Source organism: Girardinichthys multiradiatus, chromosome 24 (genome assembly GCF_021462225.1).
Source record: "Girardinichthys multiradiatus isolate DD_20200921_A chromosome 24, DD_fGirMul_XY1, whole genome shotgun sequence".
Taxonomy (NCBI): domain Eukaryota; kingdom Metazoa; phylum Chordata; class Actinopteri; order Cyprinodontiformes; family Goodeidae; genus Girardinichthys; species Girardinichthys multiradiatus.
The window spans coordinates 19,829,781-19,852,950 of NC_061816.1; the positions used below are offsets into that span (position 1 = coordinate 19,829,781).

At 39.8% G+C, this 23,170-nt stretch overlaps 1 protein-coding gene across 2 annotated transcripts; it reads left to right on the forward strand.

Annotated features, from left to right (window-relative positions):
- The first annotated feature begins 783 nt into the window (after positions 1-783).
- Positions 784-22,012, forward strand: gpd2 (glycerol-3-phosphate dehydrogenase 2 (mitochondrial)). 2 transcript variants are annotated; one of them, XM_047355709.1, is made up of 18 exons: positions 784-896; positions 4,009-4,115; positions 5,629-5,637; positions 8,027-8,198; positions 8,318-8,442; positions 8,529-8,626; positions 8,703-8,866; positions 11,913-12,077; positions 12,179-12,323; positions 12,748-12,941; positions 13,025-13,159; positions 13,238-13,413; positions 16,976-17,107; positions 17,185-17,343; positions 17,458-17,570; positions 17,652-17,730; positions 17,806-17,904; positions 18,801-22,012. In XM_047355709.1, exons 2-18 carry the CDS (start codon positions 4,014-4,016, stop codon positions 18,924-18,926), a joined length of 2,193 nt encoding a protein of 730 aa, XP_047211665.1. In that variant the 5' UTR covers positions 784-896; positions 4,009-4,013; the 3' UTR covers positions 18,927-22,012. The 2 variants fall into 2 exon arrangements, with proteins under 2 accessions (XP_047211665.1, XP_047211666.1); XM_047355710.1 differs by lacking the exon at positions 5,629-5,637.
- The last annotated feature ends 1,158 nt before the right edge of the window (positions 22,013-23,170 follow it).

A 23,170-nucleotide genomic window follows, 5' to 3' on the forward strand; every position in this document is an offset into this window, starting at 1 on the left:
TTTTACTGTAGCTTTGGCTGCGTGATTCAGGTCTTTACCCTGCTAGACGTTGAACCTCTGCCCTGGTCTGAAGTTTTTTATACAGCATCTAACAGAGTTTCTAGGATTGGCCTATATGCAGCTACATGCATCTTCTTGTCAAGTGTAACCAGCTTCACACTGAATGAATGAGGGCTGGATAGGAAGGGCAAAATAACAGATGCATGACTGAAACATGGATGGATGGACTTTAATCCCAGCCTGAAAAATCTGCTTGCTACATCAGCAAACACAGAAACTAAAGACATTGGACATTAAATTATAAATAACAGGTTAATATTAGTAGTACACTGGTTAAATTAGATAATGCTTATTATGCTTATGACATCCTGGCAACTTTTTTGTTGCTTAGCTGTTGATTTAAAATGTTTAGTGAATTGTTCCATCTCTTGAACTTTGGCTTTAGTTTGGTCCCTTAATCTGCAGTTATAGAGTAACAGGCATGAGGTTACCACAGATTAGAGATTTGTTTATGTGTTGAAGTTCCCAAACAGTCTAAAACAATCCTAGCGGGTAACCCTGAGGGCTTTTCCTTTTCCCCTGCGTGCCTCCTGTCGTGAAACAGAGAAAGCGACAGCTGGAGCCTCCTCTCATCTCTTCCTCATTATCCAAGAGGAAGATCAGAGCTGCGCATTTTTTCCCACTCTTTACGTCACCAACGTGGCTCCGCCTTCCCCCATGTCTCATTGGAGGAGATCATTGAAGCGCTGCGCTCCGATTGGCTGCGAAGAACGCCGCTGCACTCAGCGCAGAGAGCTTCCTGGGTTGTAGCTGTCTGACACTCCAGGCGACAGTTTGGTTACCAGCCGTCCCGCATTACAACGAGGGTCATTTTCAGCCAGAACACAAGGAATCCTGTAAGTGTGACCTGTCTGTTGGTTATTCCCGGCGTTTTATAGTCGGACTGAATATCCGTTTAACCCGTCTTGTTTGGATTGGAGCCAAAAATGGAGGCAACACCTCTTTTTTTCCTGGTTTTGGAGCTATTGATCTATATGACTTTAACGTTTATTACCTAATATATAGTTTTTGTTTTTTTCTGTCGACACCATGCATCTCACGCCTATTAAGTTATTGCTGTTTCTCCTTCAAATAAAACCACGCAGGGTTGATGGTGTAATCCAGAGCTGCAGGTTATAATTTTACAACTTCCTCATGTGTGGCCATATTGCACAGATATAATAGTGTAGTACGACGCCGATTGTTACCAGCAGCTGGTATGAACCAGTTAAAGTCATTAAAACACACAAAGCTCCTAAACAGTTTTTTAAAACACGAGTTTCTCTCTAAATTTGGTGAAAATGAAATGGTGTTCGCCATGTGTTCACTGATCGTTAAAGCCAGGAATCCCCGTCCTCTGCTGACTAACAAGTAGTTCAAACAGTGAAGCGCCTTGCAAAACTATCCATACCCACATTTTGTCATCACAACTACAAATGTCAAGGACCTGTCTCTGATGAAAAAAGGGATCCCCACAGCATGATGATGCCACCACCACGTGTCACCATGGAAACGGTGTGTTTAGGGTGATGTGCAGTTTTAGTTTTTCACCACATACACTTATTTGAGCTTCTTCCACGTGTTCCACCATCCTGACTTTTTATATCTTCATTATAGCTATTAGCAACTATTGCTTCATTTTAGTATTTATTGCTCTTATTTTATACCTTTACCTTTGTTTCATATTTTTTAAAAATATGGGAAATTAAGATAGTGACACTGAAAACGTATCACGCGATATATAGTAGAACAATATTTACTGTTTTGCTTGGCAGCCTTCAGTTTTAATTCTGCTTCCTTCCAGTTTGTGCTACACGTATTTTAGTGCATAGTTGCATTTATCATGTATTTAGGATTAGGTTGCCAAATAAGGTTTTAAAAAAGATCAAAAAGTATATTTTAGTGGTCAGATTGTGTTGAAATGTGATGTGTCATTCCTCCCATTGACCGGAATGTGACAGAAGCAAAGCCCAGACCATAATATTTCCACCAGAACTTTGCACTTATCTTCAGCTATGTTTACTCTGCTGGTTACAAACTTGAAAATAGTCATTTGAGATTTTATCAAACTGCAAAATGTAATAAAAACTTTTGTATTGCAGTTAGATTTTGTAAAAGTAGATTTTCTGAAGGCTCCAGCTCTCTGTTTAGTCTGAAAATCTTTAGTTCCATTTGTTGTGTGCGTGTAGATTCCTGGATTCTTTGTGAAAACGTTCCCTGCTACATTATGTCTTAACATGTTCCTTCTGAGTTTTATAAGCAGTGGTAAGTTCAACAATCCTTTCATATGTGACCCGGAGGATGGAGCTGCATACATAGTCGTTTCAGGAACAAGACGCTTCTCCCTGCATCATTTTGTTAATAACTCGTTATCAGCAGGAATATATTGATGTCTGCTGTACTTTTCCATTGGAAGCCACTTATCTGTTTAGATATTTGGATCCAGGTTGTGACTGTTGGTGTTAACAGTTACATTTGACCCTTAAATGAAGAGAGATGGGTGTTTTCGTTCCATCCTCTGCTCTGTCTCTTGTTTTTGCAGGTTCCATATTTAAAGCTCAACAGCTGTAGAAATATATGCCAAGGTGAACTTTCGTGTTTAAGCTTTAGAAACAGGAAGGCCTGAGAACTGTGGGGAAAGGTATGGAATTAAGCTTAACCTGGAGTCAGTCAGGCCTAGACATCACCTTGAATCCTTCTTTTCTCTGGAGATAAGTTCATTTTCAGACTTTCACATGACTGTGTGGGCTGTAAAAAGGTTGTTTTCTTAGGTTACAGTCGCCATCAGTACAAAGCTATAAACTGATCCTTATAACAGGTTCATGAAACTAAACAGTTTAAACGAAGGTGCATGAAAACACTCTTTATGCTTTAAATATATTCTATAGAAACAAAATATAAAAATGTAACTTTTTTAAAAGTTAGATGCAGAAAGGCATAAAAGTTCCTCATTATTTTTTGATAAGTGGTCCAGTCTGATTCAGCTGGCTTGTACTAAGTCATAAGTTTCACCAAACTGCTCCCTGACATTTTGAGCCATCTGTGGCTGTGTTTATTAAAATGCATCAGAATCTGCCTCGGTGTGCGGCGTTCCCTGGAAACCTGCATCCTAACTGCATTACAGCAGGTATGCAAATCATTTCAGGCCTCTCCTCGCTGGGAGTTGAGGTCCACGTCGTGCCCAGCAGCTCGGTCGTCTTCCTCTGCTTATTAAGGTTCAATGGATCCTTATGAAAACATGGAAAGTGACGGATTAGTTTCAGTGTCCAGTTACAGGGAAGAATGTTTTACTTTTTGTTAGTTTTTTTTTTTTTTTTTCAGGCAAGTTGAAGCACAGTTTTCATCTAGAGGTTTTAGAAGCTTCCTCAGTCGTCTTCATTATTCAACTTCCATATTTCCTGGTTTTCACAGTAAACCTTCTGCCTGGATCTTACCTAGGTCACTCATGTCGTCTCCAAACCGCTTATCCTGAGCCAACACGGTTCTCATATTAAAATTCCATACTTTTTGAGACTTAGCCTCTAGAAATATGAGAACTGACTATGGAATTATGTCAGATATCTGTATATTGGTCAGACTATAAATATGGAAACTGGAGCATAAAGGTGGATGGATGGAATGACTGATGGATAGACCGATCGATGGACAAATAAATGGAAGGATGGATGAATGAATGACAGACGGATGGATGGAAAGACTGATGTCCAACCAGCAGTTAAACACCAGGAGAACATTAGTGGACTATTAAATGATGAAAGTTTCATGGACTGTTTTGTCTCGCTTTTACTTCATGAATGAAGTATAACATGTTATAGGTATGATCATGTGCAAGTCCTGCACAGCTGAGGAGAAACAAAGCTGATCAATCTGATTTAGTTTCTGTTTTAAATGTCAGAGTAAGAGGTTTGTCCTCATGTTTGTCTGACTCCCCCTCTTCTTCTAACCCCACTGTCTTTGCTTCCACCACAGGGCTCATGGCGTTCAGAAAGGCCCTGAGACGGACAGCGGTGGTGGGAGGCGGGGCGGTCGCGGCGGCCTTCGGCCTGTCGCAGCTGATGGAGTACAGGAAGACGCAGGTGAGCCTCCCTTCTTTTTGGCTGTTCACTTTGGAGAGGACTGTTCTGCCTTCTGCTCGGAGGGCAAGTCCAGTCTGGATAATGGAATGTGTTCACCTGATCCTAGGTGTGTTGTCTTGATTTGGGAAGTTCTTTTGCATATGTGCTGTGCACTTTTGAGCCTTTCAAAGTAAAGGTCAAGAATTTGTCACCAGCGCATTGGGAGAAAAGGAGACAGCCATGGGAGTCTTAACCCTCTTGCTGTTCCATTTACCTTCTTTTTTGGAGTTAGACTAGTAGATGTATGTCATCTTAAGCTTTTACCCCAAATATGGAGCTTCCTGTTCGTTGAATCATAGGCAAACTTTATAGACCTAGTTATAGAAAACAAATAGTCTGTTCTTATATTTCTCCACCCGATTTAAACTTCAAAGTGGAAACGATTCCCAAACTCTACATACTTTCTTGTTTTTGATTGGCTGGTGAAAATCGGAGTAAATAACTGCCGACAGAGGAGCGCATGCTTATCATACTCCAGGTGTTTTGGTAGCAATAAGCTTAACCTGCCTTAGTATTTCTATCCACTGACCTTTTCCACATTTTGTCACATTACAACCACAAACTATATTTTAATGGGACTTAAATGTGTAAACCAGTCATGTACATACTCTGAATTAAAAATTTTTTTTTTCTAAGTGTCTGACAATAAATTAAATTAAAACAGGGAAGCGGGTTGCAAAAGATTTGAGATTGGGGCGGATGTCCACCTTCCAGCGGGAGAGTGACCTTAATATAGAGCCAGAGCTATGGAACGGTTTAGAACAACTCATATTCATAGAATGGCCCAGTCAAAGTCTAGACCTACATCAAAATGACAAACTGTAGCAATATATGAAAATAGATGTCCACTGACATTAAATCTGACTGTGCTTGAAAGAATAGGGCAGGATTTTTTGTTAGATGTGCAAAGCTGGTTTAGACGATTGACTTGAAGCGATTTGGCAGAAAAAAGTGGTTGACTCAGGCGGCTGAATGCAAATGCAGAGCACAGTTTATAGATTTTTATTTGAAAAAAAAAAAAAAAAACGCATCATAAGATGTATCAGTCTCCACAGCATGATGCTGCCACCACCAGGTTTTGCATTAGAGATGGTGTGTTCAGGATCGTGCACAGTGTCAGTTTTCTGCCGCAGATCTTATGTTGCTCTGTCAGACAAAATCTCCACTGACAATACATGCAAGGTTTATGGTTGTAATGTGACAAAATGTGAAAAAAGTAAAAGTTGTATGAGTACTTTTGCAAGACACTGTTTAGGTTTAGAAGGACTGGTCATCCTTGAAGAGAACATCTTCAAGGGGACACAAATAACCACACTGCAAGACTTCACGCAGCTGTTTGCTGATCTTATTTTAGATGTGAGGCATAGCTTCAGATGCCAGACTTTATTGGTCTCCTCAAACCTAACCTGAACTTTTGTTTTGTGTCCCGGTGGGATAATGTCCTCTCTCGGTCATCGTGGTCCTCTCCACCAAGCCTGGATTGGTAAGCAAGAAGTCCACCCTGATGAAATCAGATGATTTAATAAATACTTTGTAATCATGCATGCCTTCTAATCCCTGCAATTGCACTGCTGATGAGCTGAATGTCCGTCTTGTCTCCTTCAGTCAGGGCATGTGGCTCAGGGAAGTTTTCAAAGCGGTCCGATTGGCTATTAGCTTCGCAGCGCCGTCCTCCAACTTAACCTGATTACCGGTGCCGGCGCATCATTCTGTGACCGAGCATCAGCGAACAGAGACAATGATTATATCATAGGCGAGACCTAAATTACAAACGCCCGCCACTATTTGCAAGTCAAATGGCGCCTTGGCTTCAAAGCAGCTTGATGAAATCATTTAGCCTGGGCCGCTAAACAGAAAGCTGAATAAATATTTCATTAGTGGTGAAATTCTTTTACTGTAGCTGTGATTATTTCTTTAAATTAATTAGCTTGCTAATCAAACATTGGTGTTTAAGGCCTGGAATGTGTGAAAGCGAGCAGCATGGTGAAGCAGCCACAAAGTAACTCCTCCGCACTTTTCTAACTTTTCTTTCCCACTAATCTAATCCTGAATGTGTCGGGCTTTTCTTCAGCAACACTTCACTTGCGCACTAAATCTCAGGGAAGACATTATAAGCACAGATGCGGTTCTTTTAACCAAATATAGCTTCTTAGAAACACATATTCACCAGATCTACCTAAGCATTTTCACTCAGTTTTAGTTTTCTGCACATTCCATCTAGAAATTCATTAAAATTGACTCCTTTATTTTTTTATTTCCAATATGAATTGACAATGACAAAGAATAGTAGAAATTATGTTCAGTCAGCTATAATCTATTCAGAAATCAAAATAACCTGTAGATACAGTGTAATATGTTTATTTTACAAAAGAATAAAAATCTGACTGATAAAAATATGGGAACCTCCAGAATCTTGAATAAAAGACTGGAAATCCATCCATCCATCCATCCATCCATCCATCCATTCCATCCATTCATTCATCCATTCATTCATCCATCCATCCATCCATCCATCCATCCATCCATTCATCCATCCATTCATTCATTCATTCATCCATCCATCCATTCATTCATTCATTCATTCATCCATCCACCCAGTAAATAGAGTCCACCCAGCTGGTTTTCGATGAACCCTGGGTGTTCACCTGCAGGAAATTCTCAATAAGCCTCAAAGGAGGCGCTCAGGAGACATCCTGATTAAATGCCAACATCCACCTCAACTGACTCCTTTCTTGATGAAGGAGTAGTGATGCTACTCTTAACTTCTCCTGGACAACAGAGCTTTGTTTTTGGATTTATTTTGTTCCACTATGAACTCATGTCAGTGACTGGGCCAAATAATGGAGATATTTGTTTTTGTGGCTCCTTCTTCCCCACAACGGAGCAGAGTAATGGTGTCATTACTGCAGATGAGGCGATCCACCCCCCACTCCATACAACCATCACTCATGAACAATACACAGTGATACTGAAACTGCTTGGCTCGAGGCAGAGACTGACTCTTGACTTTGAGGGAGTAAACCTCTTTTCCCGTTGAGATCCACAGCCTCAGACTTAGAGGAATTCACTCTCATCCAGTCATGACACCACCAGAACCACAAACTTTGCATAAATATATATGAGGCTCTGAGGCACCCAAATTAGACAGGTATGGTTACTTTACAGTTATAGTTAGAGATCTTGTCCACAACCAAACCAGGGGTACCCTGGGAGAAGTGTGCTGATTATACCAAGTCAGCTCTGGTAATGTTGATAGGTACCGACCCTGGCCCCAAATCTTCCCTAAACATATCCCACAAAATTCTTCAGGGGACACGGCTGTATTTGCTGCTTTTTCTCTCAGTTGGGACACCAAATTCTTTATGACTGAATGTATTCTGCATTATTGGTTTTGTTTTTGAGCAAAAGAGTCTGGCAAAAGAGTCTGGTATGGTATGGTCTTTTTGTAGCTTTTTGTTTTACTTGGAACATTGAAATAGTTTCAGCAAATCCTGACAACAATCTTGCTTTATGTTTTGGAAGTCATCATCCTGAAAAAAAGAGTAAAAAGGACTCACTGATGAGTAAAATTTGTGAAGTTCAAAATCTCAGTGACTAAAGTAACCTCATTACACAACCAAAAGAAATTCATAAGGTATGACAATGATTGCAAGTCATTATGCATTACATCATATGCAGAACAATGTACCTGCAGTGTGCTTATGATGTTTCAGAGCTTCTGAAGCAAAGTGTTGCTGTTTCTTCTTACCTTTATCTTTATCTTACCTTTATCTTTCCTCTGTACCTTTATCTATAGAATACAGGGCACTGTTTAAGAGTTACAAGGCATCACCAAGGTTGTATTCGTGCACTTCCCTATGTGTCCCATCTAGGCTCGACTGGCTCACGTTGCAGCCGAGGCAGAGGTGAAGGTCCCCTATGCGGACGAGCTGCCCTCCAGGCAGACCCAGCTCGAAGCTCTGCGAGACACTCCGGAGTTTGACGTTCTGGTTGTCGGAGGGGGGGCCACGGGAGCTGGATGTGCCTTAGACGCTGTCACCCGCAGTAAGTTCTGCAGCTGACAGCTTGCACTTTCTTTTCAAAGCTCTCCTAGTTGGCCTGGAGGTATCAAATACAGCTTTAACGAAGTCTTTTCTTACAACCCGGTGTCACTGTTTCCACAGACCTCAAAACTGCCCTTGTCGAAAGAAGTGACTTCTCTTCAGGGACGAGCAGCCGGAGTACGAAGCTCATCCACGGTGGAGTGCGTTACCTCCAGAAGGCTATCATGAAGCTGGACTATGAACAGGTCTGCTCGTGCTTTGCTCGATTCTGGTTTTATGGCTCCTTTTTCATGCATCATCTCACTTTGCCTGTTATTCATGGACATCTCAGTACATGATGGTGAAAGAGGCTCTGCATGAGCGAGCCAACCTGCTAGAGATTGCCCCTCACCTGTCAGCTCCGTTACCCATCATGCTTCCTGTTTACAAGTAAGAATCCGAATCCAAAATAATGAACTGCTTATTTATGTCCACGGTCTTTATTCCAATGTGGTTTTATTTACAGATGGTGGCAGTTGCCTTATTACTGGGCAGGGATAAAGATGTACGACTTGGTGGCTGGGATCCACTGCCTGAAGAGCAGCTACGTTCTGAGTAAGTCCAAAGCCTTGGAGCTTTTCCCCATGCTGAAGAAGGACAAGCTGGTGGGAGCCATCGTATACTATGATGGTGAGTAAAGGCTCTGTTTCTGACATCATATTTCTCAGTATTATGTCAATTTAAAAGGCAGCTGAGTCAGATTTGCCCTTTCAAGATGATTCAACAAGTTTTCTGTCAGATTTAGCTCTGGAGTCTTCCCAGGCTAAAACTTTGATTCTGTTCTGTTGAAGTGATTCTTTGTTGATTTGATTTTGGAGTTTCTAGCAGACACCTGAAGGTTCTGGGTCAGAATTGTCTTGTATTTAGAGCCGTTCATTTAATTCACCTTCACCAATACCTCAGTTTCGTTTGAAGAAAAATCACTCCACGGCATAATGCTGCCACCACCGTGTTTCACTATGGGCATGGTCCACACTAATCCCCTGCAGCATGACTAGCCTGCACCAAGCAGCCTGCAATCTCCTCCTGGCTATTGTTCCAGATATATAGTGATATGAAAACTGAAGCTGTTTATATGTTTATTCTTCTGCTCTGTTTAACACGTACAGAAGGAAAAACTGTGAATTGTGCTTTTAACAGCATTAATTATACAAGCAGCCAAGACGCCCACTCTGAAGGAGCTGCAGAAAACCACAGCTCAGGTGGGAGGAATTAGTTAACAGGACAGCTATTAGCCATGCACTCCACAAATTTAGCCTTTATGGAAAGTGGGAAGAAAAAAGCCATTGTCGAAAGAAAACTGTGGTTATTCTTCATGATTTTAACATAAATCTTGGGGGAAAATAATGGCTGAAAGAACACTTCATTCCTTTTGTAAAGATATATTAAAATGAGAAAAACTGAGGATAGATTTTCTGATTATAGACATAAAGGAGGCTAAAGACAATGGTGTCTGACATCCAGTCAGGCCCAAGGCTTTTCTGGTGCCAAACAGAGCGTTGACAGGTTGGTGGGTTGCAGTAAAGGTTCCATGTTCCTTTCATTGAGACAAAGAGGACCAAAATTTTGTTCGGTGTCCAGCTCAGTGGGAGAAGACTCCTGCTCCAAGTGTCCTTTTCCCTCTGCTGCTGAAAACAATGGCGCTGGATCTGCAGATCATTGCGTTCTGTGAGAACGGCTGGGCTTTTTCCTCCTTTTTTTGATACCTTTAATTTTACTTTATTGTCAGCTTTTAGAAGATAATCTAAACAGAAGCACTGATTCCTCGTTGAGGTTATGTTTGATTTCCATTTCCTTCCCCTCCTCCATCAGTTGCTCTGAGGAGATTGGGGGGGTGGGGGATTGGAGCGTCTTTTCTCCAATTATTCCGTCTGGAACAATCACGCCCGTGACATTTAGAAACCTGACCTTCTCTTCCGGCGCTGCGGAGAAGCGTTGTGGTGGCCTGCTGGAACGACGGCAACAGCGGCTCTCTCTCCTTCCGCTGCTGACGACAACTGAGCATCATTTTGCTCTCACAGAAACTGGACAGCAAACATGTTATCTTCTCACACTAAGTCAGCTTTGATGTGTGTCTACATTTGCTTTTAAAATGCCAATGTAGCATGTTAATCTGGTGAAGGTACACCTGATCTGATATCCAACGCAAACAGTTTCTTTTGTTTCTTTTAGAGCTTCGGTTTTTCTGCTCATGAATGTGTTTCCAAAGTAAAACACATTCAGGAGACATCTGTAATGTCTTGTTCTCTAACAAAAAAAAAGACTTTATCATCAAAGACTGCCAGAGGTGTTCACCCAGACCTTCGTGCAATTCTTTGATTTAGTTTTGGATAAAAAAGCCACCCTGTTGTCACAGTGTGATCACAAGGCCTATATAACCCTATAAACCTTCATAATATGAGCTACAACAACATTTAATTTCCCTTTGGGATTAATAAAGTATTTTTGAATTGAATTGAATTGAATTGAATTGAATTGAATTGAATTGAATAACAGAACCAGTCTACTCTGGAGAACCAGGGGTCGTCTCTTACTGGACCTTAGGGTTCTGCTGCTCCATGCAATGAGACACTTCTCAATAAACTGCTGCTATTGGGAATAAAAGCATCTGTCCTCCATTAGGTCCTGGAAGAACAAACCAGCCACATTCTCTTAGAACCACATCATTTCATTGTCCACCATCATCTCACAAGACTTTTATCAGTGGAGGAATTTTCTCCCACTCTTCTTTACAATTACAGTGAGAGATCATTTTCTACACAGCGTCTGAACCTTGATTGGGCCAGTGCAACACCTTGATTCTGTTGAAAACGTGCTGCTGTGTTTGGGAATATTGTTCTGTTAATGACCCAGCTGTCAGCTCTAGAATACCATGATAATAAAACCAAGCTGGAAACGTGGGTAGAACCTAGTCCATTACCAATCTGAGAGCAGTCCAAAGTGAAGTCAGAGTGAAACTAAGTGAATTACTAGTCAAAAACAAGCTGGAAACCTGTAAAATATAACTGGAAAGTTTAACAAAACAAATCCAAAACCAGGGAAAAAACAAATAAACAGTCCCAAACCAAAGAAAAACAGAACCCAGAAACCATTAACTGTCAGAAGGCATCATATTTGGACACTTTGATATTCAGAGGAGTTCATGGTCGATTCAGTAACTGGTAGGAGTCCAGGTCCTGTGGCTGCAAAATAACCCTAAACCATTAAACCACCACCACTGTGTTTGACAGTTAATGTGATGGACTTCATGGCCCTAAAACACTTCCCAAATTGACAGGCAGCAACAGTTGCCTTTTTAAGGTCATTTCTAATCCTTTTCTGCCTTGGTACACTCAAACATCATTCGTTGTTTGGTAAGAGTACTGCTCTGCAGCTAGAGGACATTATTATCAGCCAGGTGCATAACCAGTAGACCGATACATGGATGGGCGGATATATTGACTGATGGATACACGGATAAAGAGATGGATGGATGAACAAACTGACCAATGGAAAGTAGAACAGATGGGTAGACGGACAGACTGACAGAAATGTTTTTTTAATTAAAAATTATCTAATTTTATGAAATTTGTTAAACATTGACTTGTTCTATAAGTGTTACTGATTAATAGAAAAAAGTTTTGCTCCTCCTGTATTTGTTAGTGAACCTAAACGTCTTGCTCTCTGTCATCATCAGGACAGCACAATGATGCCCGAATGAACCTGGCTATTGCGCTGTCTGCTGCTCGCCACGGCGCGGCCGTTGCCAACTACACCGAGGTGGTTTCCCTTCTGAAGTCCAAAGACCAGCAGACTGGCAAGGAGAGGGTGTGTGGCGCCCGCTGCAGAGACATCATCACACGTGAGGGCTCTAAAGCCTGCCCCAGAATACCTGATTTGAGTTCTGTTTAGGCGCAAGGCCTTCATTGAGATGTGTTTGGAGACAATCACATTGTTTTTCAGGGCAGGAGTTCGATGTGAGGGCCAAATGTGTGATCAATGCCACTGGACCCTTCACCGACTCCCTAAGGCAGATGGACAAGCAGGAGATCTCTAACATCTGCCAGCCGAGTGCAGGGGTCCACATCGTCATTCCGGGATACTACAGGTGCGACTGAAACCCAACTGAACACCTGCTGCCTGCTGTTTCATATGCATTAGCCTGTCCATGTTTGTCACTCTTGTTTTCTCATTCCTTTCTGCAAATAGTGAGGTAGCCAAACTATCATCTGACCTTCACTTATGGGTGTAGGACAATTTTCTCAGATTGAGAAAACGCTCAGCAATAGAGTGGTTTTGTTGAAGTGGGAGGCTTTAAAGTTCAGCTAAGCTTATTGAGCGAAACCCGAGGGAGCACGAGGCCTTTGAACACAAATGCCAACCACCTAATTTTCTTCTTCATCTTTTGCGCTCACCTCACTCTGCCCCTTCACATATGTTCCTCCTTCCTTCCTTTCCTCATCCTCTATGCCACATTGTCCTTTCTTTCTTTAACTCTTCCATTAAAAACAATCAAACCTTCGTCCACTCAGCCCCGACAACATGGGCCTCTTGGATCCAGCCACGAGCGATGGTCGAGTCATCTTCTTCCTGCCCTGGGAGAACATGACCATCGCCGGGACCACTGATACCCCCACAAATGTGACAGCCCACCCTATACCTGGGGAGGATGACATCAACTTCATCCTGAGGGAGGTTCGCAACTATCTCAGCCCAGATGTGGAAGGTACTGGACTTTGCTCACGCTGTTTCTGAAACACTGATGCTTCTTTGGTTGTCTCTGAATAAAATACAACTCTTTGTCTTCAGTGCGGAGAGGAGACGTGTTGGCAGCTTGGAGCGGCATCCGGCCCTTGGTGACCGATCCCAACTCCAAAGACACCCAGTCCATCTGCAGGAACCACATTGTCAGCATCAGTGACAGCGGGCTGGTCACTATAGCAGGTCAGCTTGGCCGCCACACAGTTTCAAAACTCATCAAAAGCTAATCTGTTGCTCTAATGCACCATTCTGTGCTTTCAGGTGGGAAGTGGACGACCTACCGGTCCATGGCCGAGGAGACGCTAGACGCAGCAATAAAATCCCATAGCCTCTCAGCTGAACCCTGCAGGACGGTGGGTCTGATGCTGGAGGGGGCCAAGGGCTGGACCCCAACCCTCTACATCCGTCTGGTGCAGGACTACGGCTTGGAGAAGGAGGTACATCATTGATGTTATTCAGTTAATGAGTAGGTAAACCTTTTAATACAGGTTTCAGAACATCACATTAGAGCTTTGAAGTGCTGTTCTGTGGAGTACATTAACCTTTAAATTGAAAGGTTTGATCTGGAAATGACGTCACATCTTGCCCCTGGAATTAAATGTATTCCAGGTGCAAGTTGGAAGAACTGTGGGATTTAATAATTGCCACGCTAAGTGACGTAGTGACTAGTGTGACACTATTAGCAATGCAAATCAAATTGTTTCTAGCCATTTGTTTGCAGGACATGTTATGTTTTACGTGTCCAACATTAGCTTTGAATTTTAGGCTTGACGTTTTTCTTTAAACTCCAACTTTCCATGTTCAAATTCTGACTTCAGAAGGCCTTCCCATTGATTTTTGATGATTCTTTCACGCAAAATAATGTTGTTTAAAGCTAACAAGTGCTCTGATTCATCTTCAGCTTCTAGCTACTCAAGCTAATAGTGTTTCAAGAACAACAAGTGTAACCATAACAGCAATGCAGGATTATCAGAGAAAATTAGGATTCCAAAAATAGTTTTAAAGGAAGATGGGGTGATTTTTAAAGTACAATTTTAAATCTAATCTATGGACTAAAGCCCTACCAGATGCCAATGACAAGTGCTAAATTATGAGGGTTTGGGCTACTGATCATTTAATGCATCGAAATGTGGAACTATTTGGTGTTGTAGGTGAAGCACAAAACCAGTTTACGTCTAGTTGAATAAAAACTGTGTCAGTGGCCTTCACAAAGGAAAGCACATCTGTTATGAGTGGCACAGTAAGAATTTTTCTTTTGTTTTATCTAACACTTGGCAACAAGCTTTTAATTTGGAAACCGAAAACTTGTCTGTAACCCAAATTCATTATGTACCCAGGCTGCCAGAAATTATATAATTGACAGTTACTGGCTTATTTTTATTTATTTATGGGCATGGCCTAAGAATATTTTTCAGTAAGGTCCGAAAATCAAGCTCACCTCTATAAAAATATTATCAAGAAGCTTAGACCTAGATCTACCCAAAGCACAGTTTGGTTAAGCCCAAAAACCCATAAACCAAGCTAACGGCAGTGTAGGCTGAAAAAGCTAACGTGAGCTCAGGAAGCTAGTAGTTGCTTTAGCTAATCACTAGTCAGGGTAAAATCAACTCAAGCTAGCAGCTGCTCAAGCTGAACATTAGTTAGGATAAGAACAAGCTGCACATGGTATTGGTAGTCAATCTAGCAGTCACACAAGCTAAATGCTAAAAGCTACTTAAAGTAACAAATGCTCAACCAGTCAAACTAAACACAACACAAGTAAAGATACTCGAGATAAAACTTCTGCAGCCTGTAGTTTCTCATCCATCTGCCAGCCAGTCTAATAGCAACACAAAATAGCAGCTGCTCAAGCTAATGGCAGCTAAAGCTAACACTTTTTCAGCTAACAGCAGGGTCCATTTCAGGGTGAATTTTCATCATATAAATTAAGATTTATAGCAACTCTAAGCACATTGTGTATTACATAATTTACAACTTGCATCATTTCACATTTACCACATGTCTGTTTTTCAGTTGAATGTTAATTACTGGCGGTGAAGTGCTGTGCATCCTCAAACTGATGACACTGAGTCGATAAAGAAATCATGTTAAATGTTTTTGATAGCTTACTGCGGGGCATTTCTTTTTTCAGAGGTTTACAAGATGAAACATCTGAACTGTTATGAGACCACTTCAATAAAATGACCAACCTTCATGTATACTTTGTCATGTTTTGTTTATAGACCTGTTAGGATTGGGTTTTATTTCAAAACATTTAGACATCAACACTCCATGTTGGAAACCCTCATTATTTAGATGAGGGGGATGTGAATTAATGTGCCAACAAAAATAATTGTAAATTATTATGTTTTGTATGATGCTTTGGAATAGCTGTTAGCTTGACTCCTCCATGAGATTGCTCTTCCAGAGGTAAGATACTGACCGGTCATAAAGTGACTGCTTACAAAGCATGCCTACCTACAAACAAAGCTGTTTCAGTAAGACTAAAGATATTTCTCCAGCAGCAGTCTTGGAGTTGACATTAAAGCTTTTTCTGGCATTTGTTCTACATGAAAAATTGGAGTCATGTAGAAATGCTATGGAGGATGTCCAATTCATCAATACCGTCTTATAAGGATACATTGGCTGGAGTCAACTCTGCAATAATTAGCAGTTAGTTTTGATTAAAAGCGGCAGACCATAGTTCCTTAAAGAAAAATCGCCTAGATTGAGCTTCCTACTCATTAGAAGCTCCTGCAGGAGCAGCTGCTGTATTCTCAGGAATATTCCAAAAAGGTCACTGTTGATATTTAGACAGGGTTTGCCCTTTCACATGATCGGCCAGTCAGCCATCTGAATAGCAAATAGGCCCCAGTGTTCTGTAAACATATGACACCTCATTGACAAAGCGGTGCCTTAGTTTATTGTTCATCTACAAAGATGTGAAAATTGATCAGCTGAATACCACAACTGAAAGCACAGCTTATTAGTTTTAGAGGAAGGGTAATGTCTTTGGTGAATTTAAAATAATGCACTTTTAGTGATTTACAGCACCAAAAGAAAACATACACACTTATTGTTTTTTCCAACGCTTTAATTTTAAGTCACTGGTTTATTAAAAAAAAAATTTGAGTGTAGTCCATAAGGATGAAATAAAAATTTGTTTTCAGGAATTTCTGTAAATAAAACATAACAGAAACATTTAAACTCCTTATTATGACACTCAAATTTAAGCTCATGTAGCTCAGATTTCCACTGATCATCCTTGAGATGCTTCTGCAACTTGATTGGTTGTCCAGTTAGATCTCATAGGAGGTCTGGGGAAGGATATTAAAATTAAATATTCTGAAAAACATTATGATGTCCCTTATTTAGAAATGGAAAAAAGCTTGGAACCCAAATGATCCTCTCTAGAACTGGCTATTGAACGGAGTAATTAGTTTGCATGGTGGTGGCAGCATCACTCTTTGGTGTGGTTATGGTCTTCTGTAACTTCAACCTCTTCAACAGTCCTGAGTTTAGGAGATTTAGATAAACATTTTCAGCATAAACATAAAAATCTACAGGACAATTGAAGTTACTACTTGATCAATTACCCCAAAGAATATTTATGTAGAAAATGAAGAGCATAGCTACTAATAAGGAGCCCAGAGGAACTCCTTTGGATTATGGGAGAAAGAGCAAAAGAAACCAGTATAGTAGACACGTTATGTTCAAGCTTATTAATTTGAAGTAATTTGAAAACCAACTTACAGCACTTGTAGATTCCTTTAGTTGTTCACTTATAGACTTTTTGTCTAGTTGGACCTTTAAAGAACTTTACAGAAACACACAATTTAGAGACACCTGTAGTTAATAACATCTAAGGGATCACCTAAAGAAGACCTCAAGATTCAAGAGTATGATTAAAAACATGTGGTATGGGTTCTACAATAAATTCTTACCCTAAGGTGATGACATGCGTATCGAGGTTATCTGCAAATACAAATCTCTATTTGTAATTCTAATTCTTTAATGCAGGTCGCTCAGCATCTGGCCTCAACATATGGTGCAAAAGCGTTTGATGTTGCCAAAATGGCGAAGGTTACAGGCCAAAGGTGGCCGATTGTTGGGAAACGTCTAGTGTCTGAATTCCCCTACATCGAAGCTGAGGTAAAACTGTTGCTCAGACAGGGAACCTTCTGGTTCGGCATCCTGAGAGTCTCTGAAACCATGTCGTCCCTTTCCAGGTCCTTTACGCAATCAAGGAGTACGCCTGCACCGCCATCGACGTCATAGCTCGGCGGACGCGGTTAGGCTTCCTGAACGTGCAGGCGGCAGACGAAGCGCTCCCGCGGATTGTCCACATCATGGGCAAAGAGCTGAACTGGACTCAAGAGAAGAGGACGGTATGTGACATAAAAAGATTTTGCCACCCTATTCTATTTGAAGAATTATCTCATTTAATTTAAAGGAAGTGATTGTCTTTATCCATCTGGTGCTTTCTCTGATGTGAAATTCAGGAGGAACTTGAAGCAGCAAAGACGTTTCTATACCACGAGATGGGCTACAGGTCCCGGTCGGAGCAGCTCACAAAGACATCAGAGATCAACCTGGACTACCAGGAAGTAGTCAGGTATTTGATTTGGTTTCTTTCCCTGATTTTCTAGGGCCTGCTTTTTATATGTGCTTTTATAAATCTCGGGTTGTTCTACAGGTACAAGAACCGTTTCCATAAGTTTGACAAAGAGTCCAAAGGCTTCATCACCACTGTTGATGTCCAGCGGGTTTTAGAGGTGAGTTTCTCTCTGTCTTTTTCCTCTCTTCCTCATTACACACCATTGATCCCTCGTTTTCCTCTCGTCTTGCAGAGCATCAATGTCCAAATCGACGAGAACGCGCTCCATGAGATCCTTAACGAGGTGGACCTCAATAAGAACGGACAGGTTGAAATCGACGAGTTCCTGCAGGTAGCGTAACATTCAGATTCCGTGAGTCGACCTTTAGCAACAAGATCCAAACAGTTAAACTGGTTTGTGGCTCAGATGCCTGAAGGTGGAACAGGGAAATTACAAGAATAATGAATAGATTTGAATTCGCTTTAACTAGGCTGTTATCCTGGTTTTAATTAGTAGCTCTCGTGATTAAAAATATGTACAAAGCTTTGAAGTAAAAGGATCTTTTAAAACAGCAACATAATCTCACACTGAAAAAATTTTGAATAATCCAACCTTTAATTACATTTATTAAATGGGTAAACGTTGCCTGGGGACTGAGGCCGCTATTGAAGAAGGCTGATCTTGTGGTTGGATAACCATTTCTGTTCTGATTTTGCCGTATGTTTTGGATCAGTATCCAGCTGTAAAACCCAGTGATGACCAATTTTCATTATGATGTTCACACAGCTTTTATATTAAATGTTCTGGTTTTTTACAGAGTTCATGAGACCATGCAGTTCTAAACAAACAGCTGTTTCCTTTTCTTCTATTCAAAAAGAGGCAGCACACATCTGCTTTAGTTCAATAGCAGGTTCTCACGTCTTTCTTATTTTGAAGAGTGGCTAAGTGAAATGGACCCCAGGAAGTTATATATTACTAATTTTAAGCTTCTATACACTCAATCCACTTGTTAGGGGTAACAATAATTGCACCAGAGGTGATTTCGTAAACAAAAGGAAATTACAATTTTAATTTCTGATCGTTAATCGTGGCAATATAACAATGATCAGAGAAGCTGTAATTTCACTGTCATCCTGAGGCTACAGTAATTATTTCTACCAGAGGACCCTCTGGCCTCAGGTTGACAGGCTAACCTTTTCCATGCCGCTGTCGTGGTTCCAACCGTGTTTCTGCTCTTCCCTCTGCAGCTGATGAGCGCCGTGAAGAAGGGACAGGTGTCCGACAGCCGCCTGGCCATCCTCATGAAGACGGCCGAGGAGACACTGGACATAAGAGGGCCGGTGACGGTGGACCGCAGCGGCGGAGGAGTCTGAGCCTCAGAGTGTATATGCAAATGGGCCATTTGAATCACAATAATGCAATCAGGCTCGCAGTGGGATGAGTTTGACCAAATCAGACAACGTATTTTGGGGGAAATCGGATCTAATGATTAAAGTCAGGGGGATAATTCTTGGGCCGGTGATAGCACAAAGTGTTTCTTAGCATATCTAAAACAAAACCTTTTTGTATTTGTTGTTTCCAGAATCACTCCATATTTTACAGGATCAACACTGATTGTAGATTAAAACGGTTTCAGATCAGCTTTATTTTATGAAGCAACTAATTTCTTACAACCCAAATGTTTCTACTGAGGGAAGTAAGATTTTCACAAGTTAAAGTTAACATGCATGTAAATATATATCATTTATTTTTGGCTTTTATTGATGCATTTGACAATAATCTTATTGGATCATAAGGTATAATTTCAAAGAGAATACACGGCCAACGTTAGGGGACTTGATGGAAATGAAGAAAATGCAGAGGCATAAATTCAGTCAGATTTGTGTTCTAGGCTGAGAGGAATTACGATTTTTATATTTGCCTCAATTCTAGTCAATGTAAATTTAATTTGCCCATGTACATTCTGTGAATATAAGGCTTGACCCTAAAGATACTATACAGTATTTTACATCTTCTTTAAATGTATCAGAACAACCTCGTTTTATTGTTTCCTGAGGCAAAAACAGCTCTAAGTAGTTGTTTTTACAGTGCATGGTAATTTAACGTATAGCAATAAAAACATGTTTTAACGGAAAAAAAGACATTTCCTTCATCGCCTTTGACATCATTCAGATGACTCAAAGTGTTTGTTTTCCATATGTATTATACTTTTCTCAGCATGTCACGCTGCTGAAGGCCGCAGCCTTGCAACGGTACAAGAGATTACCTCTGATTGGCCAAATGAGATTCACGCTGTGACTCATCACCAAGGTGATCAATTCGCTGTTTGGATTGATGAGAAATGTAACAATAGAGTCTTTTGAGGCCTGTCATCTTCATCTAAAAAAAAAAAACGTGCACTGTCTTTTTTAAAAATAAGGAACAAAATGTGCCCCGTATTGATTTTGGCACCAAACCGAGCTTTTAACGTAAAACGGCACGATTCCGTATTTTACAGGACGCTCAGCGATACTACACCCACACACACACACACAACTATTTGGTTAAAATCTCCTAGTTTCAACCATTTACAATTAGTCCCGATGTTATTCATACCCCTGGGAGATTTAGGTTTAAAGTAATTTTACCAACATGTCTCTTTTGACTGGAAGTAAATTTAATGTCATCACCAAAGAAAAATCATCTAAATACCAGTGGAAACATGCAACCAGCAGCTCAGCAGTTATAAGAAGGGGCTGATTGCTGTAATGCTAATACTAAAATTACCAACTCTGTGTATACAATGCCAGGAAAACAAACTATTTAAATCCACCAATTATGGAAAGCAGAGTGGTCAAATATTCAGCTAGAATTGTGCCCGAAGCTTGTTGATGGCTACAAAAGGTGGAAATTGGGAGTAAATTCTAACTTGTGCACCCAGTTCTTGTTTTTAAAAATCATTGGGGTTGTATGCTGTATAACTGTACCACAGCTGATTAGCTGCATCATCACAGCCCAAAACTAACAAGGCCTTCAGGCTGATAAAGCATGGACACATTTATTACCACTATGTAAGCACTTTCAGTCCCTGTTTCTTTAAGGCCAAGCCTCCTGCTCTCTGATTGGTTGGTTCCCTGAACCCTCCAGAAGGTTTATGAGTTGAATCAACTAACAGGAAAGAGTCGGAGATCTCAACTTTTGCCTCACAATCGTTATTCTTACTTAAACCTCTTTAATTATTTTAAACTTTAAACGTGTTTTATACAAACATAAAATATTTACATTAGCAGAACTGTTCGGCTTTAACTCATTAGTGTTCCAGATTCAGGCAGTGTTATAGCTTTGTTTTTATCTCAACCTTACCTAATACATCTCTGCCGGCAAGTCAACAGGAGTGACGTTTTATGGAAAAAATTATCGCAAGTCTCTTCACACAAACATATTTTTCAGAAGTGATGTGGCTGAATGATATACCTAGAAGCACAATTTAACTTCAAACGTTTATCAAGCACTCCTGTTGCCCTATTTTGCTTTTAGTCTATTACATTGCCTACTGATGTTTACAGGCTTTCAGCTTTTGATTTTAATATTTTTTTACTAGTTATTTATTCTTCTCTTCACTACAGCTGTTCACAGCAGTTCACTTACAAAGGGTTTTATTTAAATAAAAGAGGGATCATAGGTGAAGCTTCTTTGTTGAAGCAATGGTCCAAATTATTCGCTACCACTGTGGGATGCCAAAAGTGTCAAAATGTGATTTAAAAAACATGAACTCAGTATTTATATTTCATAATTAAAAATAACAAATGTATTTTAAATGATTAAAAAAATATATAAATAAAGAAATAATTAAATGTGGAATACCTTAAAATATTATTTGAAGTCCTGTATAATTATTTAATTAGTTTCAAGGTTAATTTGATGCAGTGCACAGTGAAATATTTCAAATAGGTTCAACTATTAAATTTTAATATCAAACCAACTGCATTTTTTTAGAGCTGTATTAGTCCCGCCCACAATATAAATTCAAATATGTTGCACCACCTCATTTTCAAATTATTATAATTTAATAATGAATTATTTACAGTACAAATTTAGTAAAATATACTTTCTTGTTAACCAATTAAACATATTATTTATAAGACCTTTGTTTAATTACACATTTATTAAGTAATGTTGTTTAGCGATTTGCATATTTGTGATTTGTGGCACGTTTGGACCTCCCTACTAAATGCTTCAAATTGAATGAAAATATGTGGAGTTTTTCTCTTTCATTTCCATGCTTCTGGTCCATAACGATGATTCTGCATGTTGGCTGATGTTTTATTGAATGTGCAGCTTTTTTCAGGTGTAACAATGTTTTATGCAGTGATGAATGTATGCCATGTGCCTTCACTATGATTTTATTGTCTCACAGAGCGCACAAAATCTACAAAATGTTTGTATATGAACATTTGTTACATAAATAACCATTTATAAACCTGATTGTACTCTTTTTTTTTTCTTTCAAATGGATATTTTACCTACTAATTTCACTTTAACTCTTTCTAAAATACTATTTGTGGTTATATTCAGTTATTTTAGTTTGAATAGAAGTTTGTATGGTTTTGTCCAGATACTCTAATGTCTGATTTTGAGCAGAAAAAAAGTTCTTTACATTTATCAATTTAAACATAGGGTCATTTGATTATATCACCATGATTACAGTGCCAGATGAAAATAATAAGATTATTCTATATTTTCCATCGCAGGATGAGCCATCAGCATCTTTGAAAACTATGATCCAAAAATATCTAATCAATAAAATTGGCAAACAATGAATAAAAACATTTAAACATGACTTTTCATTAAAGTGGGCAATAAAAAGACTGATAAGGTTAATTAAAAATGTTATTTTGCTTTAAATTTGCACATCAGTCTTTAAATACCAGCATGTAGATGTATTTATGTTATCATGAGACATTTTTAGAACAATTTTGTGGAACATTTTGGTTATAATAACACGTACATTTTCCATCTCAGACCAGAAATCTTTTGACTTTTTACACATTTTTAGGTTTGTCCTACCATTTATTTAATACAAATAGACAGAAATGCTATGATTAAACCTCATCCTGAGTGATAATTGTAGACATACAGGTCCTTCTCAAAATATTAGCATATTGTGATAAATTTCATTATTTTCCATAATGTCATGATGAAAATGTAACATTCCTATATTTTAGATTCATTGCACACTAACTGAAATATTTCAGGTCTTTTATTGTCTTAATACGGATGATTTTGGCATACAGCTCATGAAAACCCAAAATTCCTATCTCACAAAATTAGCATATCATTAAAAGGGTCTCTAAATGAGCTATGAACCTAATCATCTGAATCAACGAGTTAACTCTAAACACCTGCAAAAGATTCCTGAGGCCTTTAAAACTCCCAGCCTGGTTCATCACTCAAAACCCCAATCATGGGTAAGACTGCCGACCTGACTGCTGTCCAGAAGGCCACTATTGACACCCTCAAGCAAGAGGGTAAGACACAGAAAGAAATGTATGAACGAATAGGCTGTTCCCAGAGTGCTGTATCAAGGCACCTCAGTGGGAAGTCTGTGGGAAGGAAAAAGTGTGGCAGAAAACGCTGC

Coding starts and splice junctions, on each gene's coding strand:
- gpd2 (XM_047355709.1), top strand. CDS start 4,014: ATGGCGTTCAGAAAGGCCCTGAGACGGACAGCGGTGGTGGGAGGCGGG. Junction 17,731..17,805: donor ATGTCCAGCGGGTTTTAGAG/GTGAGTTTCTCT, acceptor CTCGTCTTGCAG/AGCATCAATGTCCAAATCGA. Junction 17,905..18,800: donor AAATCGACGAGTTCCTGCAG/GTAGCGTAACAT, acceptor TTCCCTCTGCAG/CTGATGAGCGCCGTGAAGAA.